The following is a 9,774-nucleotide window of genomic DNA, read 5'->3' as shown; positions in this document are numbered from 1 at the left end:
ATATCACCCTGACCCCTGACCCCACTGACCAACCACTGTACTGTTAAATCACCCTGACCCTGTACTGTAATATTCACCCATTGCACCCTGCTACTGTAATATACTCACCCCTGCATACACCCTGACCCTTGCTACTTAATATCACCACCCTGACACCTGTACTGTAATATCACCCTGACCCCTAACCCTGACAAACGCACTGTACTGTTAATCACCCTGACCCTGTACTGTAATATCACCCTGACCCTGTACTGTAATATTACCTGACCCCTGACATGTAACTGTTATATCTACCGACCCTGTACGTTAATATCACCCTGCGCTGACCTGTACTGTAATATCACCCTAACCGCCTGTACTGTAATATCACCCTTACCCTGTACTGAATATCACCTTGACCCACCCTGTCTGTATTCACCCCTGACCCTTGTACTGTATTTCACCCCTAACCCCTAGTGTACTGTATTTCACCTTGACCCTAGTGTACTGTATTTCACCCCTGACCCCTTTACTGTATTTCACCCCTGACCCCTATGTACTGTATTCACCCCGGACCCCCTGTGTACTGTAAATATCACCCCTACCCCTAGTGTACTGTATTTCACCCCTAACCCTTAGTTACTGTTATATTCACCCTGACCCTAGTGTACGTAATCACCCCTGACCCCTAGTGTACTGTATTCACCCTACCTGTACTGTAATATCACCCTTAACCCCTAGTGTACTGTATTCACCCCTAACCCCCTAAGTGTACTGTAATATCACCCCTGACCCCTGTTACTGTATTTCACCCCTAACCCCTAGTGTACTGTATTTCACCCTAACCTAGTGTACTGTATTTCACCCCTGACCCCTAGTTACTGTATTTCACCCCTGACCCCTAGTGATACTGTATTTCACCCCTTACCCCTAGTTGTACTGTATTCACCCCTGACCCCTAGTGTACTGTATTTACCCCTGACCCCTAGTGTACTATATCACCCTGACCTCCTAGTGACTGTATTTCACCCCTGACCCCTTAGTGTACTGTATTTCACCCCTGACCCCTAGTTACTGTATTTCACCCTGACCCCTAGTGTACTGTATTCACACCCCTGACCCCTAGTTACTGTAATAATCACCCCTTGACCCCTAGTTACTGTATTTCACCCTGACCCCTAGTGTACTGTATTTCACCCGCTGACCCCTAGTGTACTGTATTTCACCCTGACCCCTAGTGTACTGTATTTCACCCCTGACCCTATGTACTGTATTTCACCCCGACCCCAGTGTACTGTATTTCACCCTGACCCCTAGTGTACTGTAATGTCACCCCTAACCCCTAGTTTACTGTATTTCACCCTGACCCCTAGTGTACTGTATTTCACCCTGACCCCTAGTGTACTGTATTTCACCCCTGACCCTAGTGTACTGTATTTCACCCCTGACCCCTAGTGTACTGTATTTCACCCTGACCCTAGTGTACTGTAATATCACCCCTGACCCCTAGTGTACTGTAATATCACCCCTGACCCCTAGTGTACTGTATTTCACCCCTAACCCCTAGTGTAGTAATATCACCCCTGACCCTAGTGTACTGTAATATCACCCCTGACCCTAGTGTACTGTAATATCACCCCTGACCCCTAGTGTACTGTATTTCACCCCTAACCCTAGTGTACTGTAATATCACCCCTGACCCTAGTGTACTGTAATATCACCCCTGACCCCTAGTGTACTGTAATATCACCCCTGACCCCTATGTACTGTAATACACCCTGACCCTAGTGTACTGTATTTCACCCTAACCCCTAGTGTACTGTAATATCACCCCTGACCCCTAGTGTACTGTATTTCACCCCTAACCCCTAGTGTACTGTAATATCACCCCTGACCCCTAGTGTACTGTATTTCACCCCTGACCCCTAGTGTACTGAATATCACCCCTAACCCCTAGTGTACTGTATTTCACCCCTGACCCCTAGTGTACTGTAATATCACCCCTGACCCCTAGTGTACTGTATTTCACCCCTAACCCCTAGTGTACTGTATTTCACCCCTGACCCTAGTTTACTGTATTTACCCCTGACCCCAGTGTACTGTAATATCACCCCTAACCCCTAGTGTACTGTATTTCACCCCTGACCCCTAGTGTACTGTATTTCACCCTGACCCCAGTGTACTGTAATGGCACGGATAAGAAAAATCTCTCCTCGTATTGGTTTATATGTGAGGAGAGACCAGGACCTCTGGATCAGGTGTGTACTGTAAAATCAGAAAGAAAAAAGTCTTCCATTTATCACTCCCATCCTCATATTGCAAATACGAGATTTCCCTGTGTCTTAGTAACTGTTTGCTTAGCTTTCACATTGGGATAAAAGTATCTTTGCTTAATAAGGTTTGCTTGGCTTTCAGGTGGGAATATAAAGACTGGGAATCTTGAGCAAATCCATGTTTGACTTGTCCAACTCCAACCCTCCCAGCCACATACAGGTGAGTGAGGATGTTGATGTAATAACCAAACACCTGTATTGTATACCTCTGACACATTCAGTATGATGCCTGTGTAAGCCAAGCCTAAAATCCACCTATGAGTTGCCAAGCCTAAAATCCACCTATGAGCTGCCAAGCCTAAAATCCACCCGATGAGCTGCCAAGCCTAAAATCCACCGATGAGCTGCCAAGCCTTAATCCACCAATGAGCTGCCATACCCTTTTTCTGTCCTCCGCTGTTAAAGTCGTTGTGCGTCACCGGGGCCACCTCTGGTTTCATCGACCGTCACTCACTCTCAGCTCTAAAAGACGGCGCAAAGCTCTGTTGATTGTGTGTTGAATGAAGTGGTAATCAATCACAAAAATGTAGGGTTTGGTTAGGGCTGGTCTGGGTGGGGTCCTCTTGGCTGTATTAGTAATATACAGGGTATTGTATTGTATCGTAATCGCCACCAGTCATCAAACATCCGTTGGTTACCAGGTGTATATTGACAGTGTGAATTTGTTATGGTCTCATGTCTCGCCCATTACAACCACGATAAACATTACAATCATATCGTACAGAACCTCGTGATAAATAACGTGATAAACTTCAGTTTCAGTACGTGTTTCACAGTGTTTCACAGTGATGATATTAGGCTTGCATCCTAAAAGTTGTCCCTATTCCCTACGTAGTGATCCTGTGGGCCCTGATCAACCGGAGTTCACTATAAAGGCATAGGACATAGGAACACTTCCTGTACCTGGTTGGACCTGGGCCAGAACTTTGTGATTTGATGCTAATGTGCTGTATTGTTAGTTGCTCTCATGCCTTATCAGGGAAGCCCAACTTAGCTGTTGAGCTGTTGCTGTGTAAGTAATATCAGGAAAAGTCCAGCTACTGAGCTGTTGCTGTGTAGTGTAATATCAGGGAAGGCCAGCTACTGAGCGTGTTGCTGTGAAGTGTAATATCAGGGAAGTCCAGCTACTGAGCTGTTTGCTGTGTAGTGTAATATCAGGGAAGTCAACTATTGAGCTGTTGCTGTGTAATGTTTAATAATCAGGGAAGTTCTAGACTACTGAGCTGTTTGCTGTTGTGTAATATCAGGAAAGTCTACTACTGAGCTGTTGCATGTGTAGTGTAATATCAGGGAGTCCAACTACCTAAGCTGATTGCTGTGTAGTGTTAATATCAGGGAAGTCCACTACTGACTGTTACTTGTGTGTAATGTAATATCAGGGGAAAGTCTAGCTACTGAGCTGTTTGCTTAGTGTAATAGTCAGGGAAGTCCAACTACTGAGCTGTTGCTTGTGTGTAAATATCAGGGAAGTCCAGCTACTGAGCTTTGCTGTGTAATGTAATATCAGGAGTGTCTAAAGTGAGCTGTTGCTGTTGTAATGTAATATCAGGGGAAGTCCGCTTACTGAGCGCTTGCTGATGTAATCGTAATAATCAGGGAAGTCTATCTGAGCTGTGGCGTGTAAGTGTAATATCAGGGAAGTCTAGCTACTGAGCTGTTGCTGTGTAGTGTAATATCAGGGAAGCCAACTGATGACTTTGCGGATGTAGTGTTAATCAGGAAGCCAAACTACTGAGCTGTTGCTATGTAGTTAATATCAGAAGTCCAACTACTGAGCTGTTCTGTGTAGTGATATATCAGGGAAGTCTAAGCTACTGAGCTGTTGCGTGTTTAGTTGTAATATCAGGGAAGTCACTACTGAGCTGTTGCTGTGTAGTGTAATATCAGGGAAGTCTATCTGTTAGCTGTTGCTGTGTAATGTATTATGCAGAGAAATAATACACAAGTCTGTTTGAGCATCCTGTTCATGTCCTGTTGATTTCATGTCTTGATGTACGCTAGGTTGTCTCTGTGTTTAATATGACAGTGTGTCCAGTGGCCTAACGTGCGTGTGTGTGTGTGTGTGTGTGTGTGTGTGTGTGTGTGTGTGTGTGTGTGTGTGTGTGTGTGTGTTTGTCATTTGTTGTAGCGTTACGACAGTGTGTCCAGTGTCCAGAGCAGCAGTGCGTCGTCCTCCCAGAGGGACTCCTGGAGAACAGCCGTAGCCTTGGTAACCATTACACACACACACACACCCCTGTCGTGTAGCCTTGGTAACCAATATAAAGGAAACACTAAACCCTGACTACAGAACAAAGACAACAATTCACTTCCTAACAGACTTTGTCAGAATGTATTTATTTTTTTATTTAGGAGGAAAATAGAACAACACACACACACCACCACACAACCACACACACACACACCACACCACACACACACACCACACACACAACACACACACACACACCACACACACACAAACACACACACACACACAACACACACACACACACACACACACACACCACACACACACCAAATGTAATCAATAATTTCACAATGCACAAATCATTGATCTGACATGTCTGTTGTGTTTTCCATTGATCTGACATGTCTCTGCTGTATTTTCATTGATCTGACCATGTGTTCTGTTGGTGTTTTCATTGATCTGACATGTCTCTGTTGATGTTTTCCATTGATCCGACATGTCTCTGCTGGTGTTTCCATTGATCGACATGTCTCTGTTGGTGTTTCCAATTGATCTGACATGTCTCTGTGGGGTGTTTTCCATTGATGCTGAACATGTGTGCTGTGGTTGTTTTCCATGATCTGAAATTCTCTGTTGGTTTTTCCATTGATCTGACATGTCTCTGTTAGGTGTTTTTTCCATTGATCTGAACCATGTCTCTGTTTGGTTTTGTTTTCCATGATCTGACATGTCTCTGTTGGTATTTTCCATTGATCTGGACATTGTGTTTTTGTGTTTTCCATTGATCTGAAATGTCTCTGTTTGTCATGTTTCCTATTGATCTGACATGTCCTCTGTTGGTGTGTTTCCTTGATCTGACAATGTCTGCTTGTGTTTTCCATTGATCTGACATGTCGCTGTTGGTGTTTTCATTTGATCCGACATGTCTCTCTGTTGGTGTTTTCATTGATCCGACAAGGTCTCTGTTGGTGTTATTCCATTGATCCGACATGTCTCTGTTGGTGTTTTCCATTGATCCGACATGTCTCTGTTGTGTTTTCCATTGATCCGACATGTCTCTCTTGTGTTTTCCTTGAATCCGAACATGTCTCTGTGTGGTGTTTTCCATTATCGACAGTCTCTGTTGTGTTTTTTCCATTGATCCGACAGGTCTCTTTGGGTTTTCCATTGATCCACAGTCTTCTGTTGGTGTTTTCCAGTTGAATCCGACTTGTCTCTGTTGGTGTTTTCCATGATCCACATTGTCTCTGTTGTTGTTTTCCATTGATTCCGACATGTCTCTGTTGGTGTTTTCCATTGATCCGACATGTTTCTCTGTGGGTGTTTTTCCATTGATCGACATGTCTCTCTGTGGTAGTTTCCATTGATCCGACATGTCTCTTTTGTGTTTTCCATTAGATCCGACATGTGTTGTTGATGTATTTCCATTGATCCGACAGTGGTCTCTGTTGTGTTCTTCATTGACTCCGACATGTCTCTGGTGGTGTTTTCCTTGATCCGCATGTCTCTGTTATGTTTTCCATTGATCCGAAACATGTTCTCTGTTATCTCGCCGTATATTACAGTACAGGGTCAGGGTGATATTACAGTACAGGGTCAGGGTGATTTAACAGTACAGTGTTGGTCAGGGGTCAGGGGTCAGGGTGATATTACAGTACACACCTGATTCTGAGCCCCGGAGACTCTTTTTCAGATTGCTGTGTCGTGTTGTTCCGGGAGACATGTTGGGGGAGGAGTCGGGGTTATAGACTATGTGACTGGCCCCTGACAGCTCCGCCTTCCTCTCTGCATAAGTGCTCCTGGCTGAACCTGGGGTACATAGAGGTTAGAGGTCACAGGTCAGAGGTTACATAACACATCACCTAAACCTGGGGTACACACAGAGAGGTTATTGCAATAATCAATACAGTATGTACATTATGATATTAGCAATAAAACATGAATCGATATACATTTTCGCTCTGAGAAAAGCCCAGACAATGGTGGTTGTAAAAAATTTCCAAATGTGTGACAGTAAAGACACTGATTGATTGATTGATTGATACATACCGTGTAGCCCTGGTGTCTGGTAGCCGAGGTAACGTGATCCACGTGGTTGGATGTAGGATGGTTTGAACGTGGGGAGGACAAAGGGGATCTCTTTTCCATCCGGGGGGAGTTTAGAGAGGAGATAGTCCTCTGATACCCCTACACCCTTCCTGGGGACACCTGAGATCGCTCTGGCAGGGGGCATCTTCATTGTAATCACTACAAAGTAGAATAAACCATTTTTATTCCCCCCCCCAGAGGGGACTTCAGTGTACTAAGTAGTGGACATCCCATCACATCTGATATGATAAGGCTTTACAATACGGTACTACATTTTAAAAAAGGGGGGAAATAACACAACGGATAGATTATAAATCAATATATTTTCTTTAATAAGCATTTGATAGATGGGTGATATAATATAAACCCAGGAGTAATCCAATAGCTTTAGGCTATATTTATTTATATGTATAAAATTAACAATTTACCTTGCTGTTCGATCTCAGCGTTTTTGCCTAGGAAGGTTTTGCAGCAGTTCTTKATGCATTCCATTGCCATGCCGTAATAGGGTCGTAATCAGAGTACACAACAGAATAAACAGCAGCACTAAGCCAACTGTATACCGCTTGAAATTCAAATAACTGACTGCGATTATCTTTCTGACGACAGAATAGTTCAGGAAATCAATTGACAGGAGTCAGCTATATCTTCTGATACAAAGAGATACATATCTAGAATAAGATTTCTAGACATTTCAGAAATTATTTTTTTTATCTCACAATAACCACATGAACCAAACTAAAACAATTTATAAAAAACCTGCTAAGCAGATATTCCCGATCCCAGGAAGACGCGCAACTTTCTTTCACAACTTCTCTACAGAACAGCTGGAATAGAGGGCATTCTCCCAGGCTGTACTCCTTCTTAACTTCCACTGGAACCACAGACACGTTTTAGGTCCTAGTGCCCGTCGGCTTTAGGGGCTGGTTGGTTCTGTTGACCTGCTTCCCCTCTCTCCGGTACAGGCTTTGTTTTTATTTGAGAGCGATGACCAGGTTTCACTTACAGGTTGTTTTGAGAGGGCTGACCAGGTTCACTTACAGGTTTTATTCGGAGAGGACTGACCAGGTTCACTACAGGTTGTTCTGGAGAGGACTTGACCAGTTGCATACTGGAGAGGTGATCCAGGTTCATTTACAGGTTGTTATGGAGAGGACTGACCCAGGTTGTTATTGGAGAGACTGACGGTTCAGTTGTTATGGAGAGGACTGACCAGGTTGATTGGAGAGGACTGAGCCAGGTTGTTACTGGAGAGGACTTGACCAGGTTGTTATGGAGCGGACTGCAGGTTGATTACTGGAGGAGGACTGAACAGGTTGATACTGGAGAGGACTTGACCAGGTTCCTTACAGGTTGATACTGGAGAGGACTTGACCAGGTTTGTTATTATGTGAGAGGACTGACCAGGTTGTTTAGGAGCGGACTGACCAGTTGTTATTGGAGAGGACTGACCAGGTGATACTGGGAGAGGACTGACGCAGGTTGTTATTGGAGAGGGGACTGACAAGGTTGATACTGGAGGAGGCATGACCATGTTGTTACTGGCGAGAGGACTGACCAGGTTGATACTGGAGAGGACTTGGACCAGGTTGTACTGGAGAGGACTGACCAGGTTCGTTTACTGGAGAGACTTTTGACCAGGTTGATCTGGAAGAGGACTGACCAGGTTGTACTTGGAGAGGCCTGGACCAGGTTGTTTATTGAGGAGAGGACTGACCAGGTTGATACTGGAGAGGACTTGACCAGGTTGTTATTGGAGAGGACTGACCAGGTTGTTTACTGGTTGAGAGGACTGACCAGGTTGTGACTGGAGAGGAACTGACAGGTTGTTTACTGGAGAGGACTGAACCAGGTTGTTATTGGAGAGGACTGACCAGGTTGTACCTGGAGAGGACGAACAGGTTTGTTATTGGGAAGACTGACCAGGTTACTAAAGGTTGTTATGCGGAGAGGGACTGGACCAGGTTGTACTGGAGAGACTGACCAGGTTGTTATTGGAGAGGACTGACCAGGTTGTTTACTGGGAGGACTGCCAGGTTGTTATGGAGAGGACTGACCAGGTTGTTAACTGGAGAGGACTACCAGGTTGTTACTGGAGGGGACTGAACGCAGGTTGTTATGATGGGAGAGGACTGCCCAGGTTGTTATTGGAGAGGACTGACCAGGTTGTTATAGGAGAGGACTGAGAGGTACTTTGTTATTGAGAGGACTGACCAGGTTCACATTAACAGAGTTGATACTGAGAGGACGGACCAGGTTGTTATTGGAGAGGACTGACCAGGTTCATTACAGGTTGATAGCTGGCGAGGACTTGACCAGGTTCACTTACAGGTTGTTATTGGAGAGGACTGACCAGGTTCACTTACGCGAGGTTGTTATTGGAGAGGATTGACCAGGTTCACTTACAGGTTGTTATTGGAGAGGACTGACCAGGTTCATTACAGGTGTAATTGGAGAGGACTGGACCAGGTTCACTTACAGGTTTTATTGAGAGGACTGACCAGGTTCACTTACAGGTTGTTATTGGAGAGGACTGACCAGGTTACTTACAGGTTGTTTTATGGAGGGAGGACTGAACCAGTTCACTTACGGTTGTTATTGGAGAGGAACTGACCAGGATTGTGTTATTGGAGAGGACTTGACCAGGTTCAGCTTACAGTATGTTACTGGAGAGGACTGACAGTTCACGTACAGTTTGATTAGGGATGCGAGGACTGACCAGGTTTGTTTATTGGAGGAGTGAATTGGACACAGGTTCACTTACAGTGTTGCTTATGGAAATGGTACGAGGGAGCTAAGTGGACTTACAGTGTGGTGTTTATTCGCGAAAGAGGAATATCTTGCCAAGCGGTGTCTCACGGTTTACACTTGTGTTTGTTACTACGGTATGGATGATGTGTCCTGGACCGTGACTGCAGGAAAAGGGATACTTGTTATCCCGTATAGGTTTTGGAGAGGACTTGACCAGTGAGCGATTATCCATATGTATAGAGGTTGGTTTCATCTAGGAGTACGAGAGGACGGGACCAAGGATAATGGATTACTGTGAGCGGGCGGAAGACGCTGATGAGTTCGAGTACAAGAGCGTTTCGTATGATTCGGAATAAGAGAGTGGACGAATTGGAAATGAACAAAGTAAGATAAGTATAATCAGTGACGAAATACTTTGGGAGAAGAAAAAAA

General features: G+C 44.8%; 1 protein-coding gene across 1 annotated transcript in view; it reads right to left on the bottom strand.

Annotated features, from left to right (window-relative positions):
• The window catches only part of LOC112077433 (tandem C2 domains nuclear protein), a gene marked incomplete at its 3' end in the record, with an annotated part of 8,218 nt that extends 789 nt beyond the window's left edge, over window positions 1-7,429 (bottom strand). The window contains exons 1-3 of the mRNA XM_024143945.2: window positions 7,020-7,429; window positions 6,553-6,750; window positions 6,166-6,312 (exon numbers count right to left, since the gene is read on the bottom strand). Coding sequence (XP_023999713.2) covers window positions 6,166-6,312; window positions 6,553-6,750; window positions 7,020-7,089 — 415 coding nt within the window. The remainder of the gene's footprint in view (window positions 1-6,165; window positions 6,313-6,552; window positions 6,751-7,019) is intronic.
• Between the last annotated feature and the right edge of the window lie 2,345 nt (window positions 7,430-9,774).

This window comes from Salvelinus sp. IW2-2015, unplaced genomic scaffold (assembly GCF_002910315.2).
Source record: "Salvelinus sp. IW2-2015 unplaced genomic scaffold, ASM291031v2 Un_scaffold4560, whole genome shotgun sequence".
NCBI lineage: Eukaryota > Metazoa > Chordata > Actinopteri > Salmoniformes > Salmonidae > Salvelinus > Salvelinus sp. IW2-2015.
The sequence above is the reverse complement of the archived record's forward strand: the minus strand, read 5'-3'. Positions and strand labels throughout refer to the sequence as shown.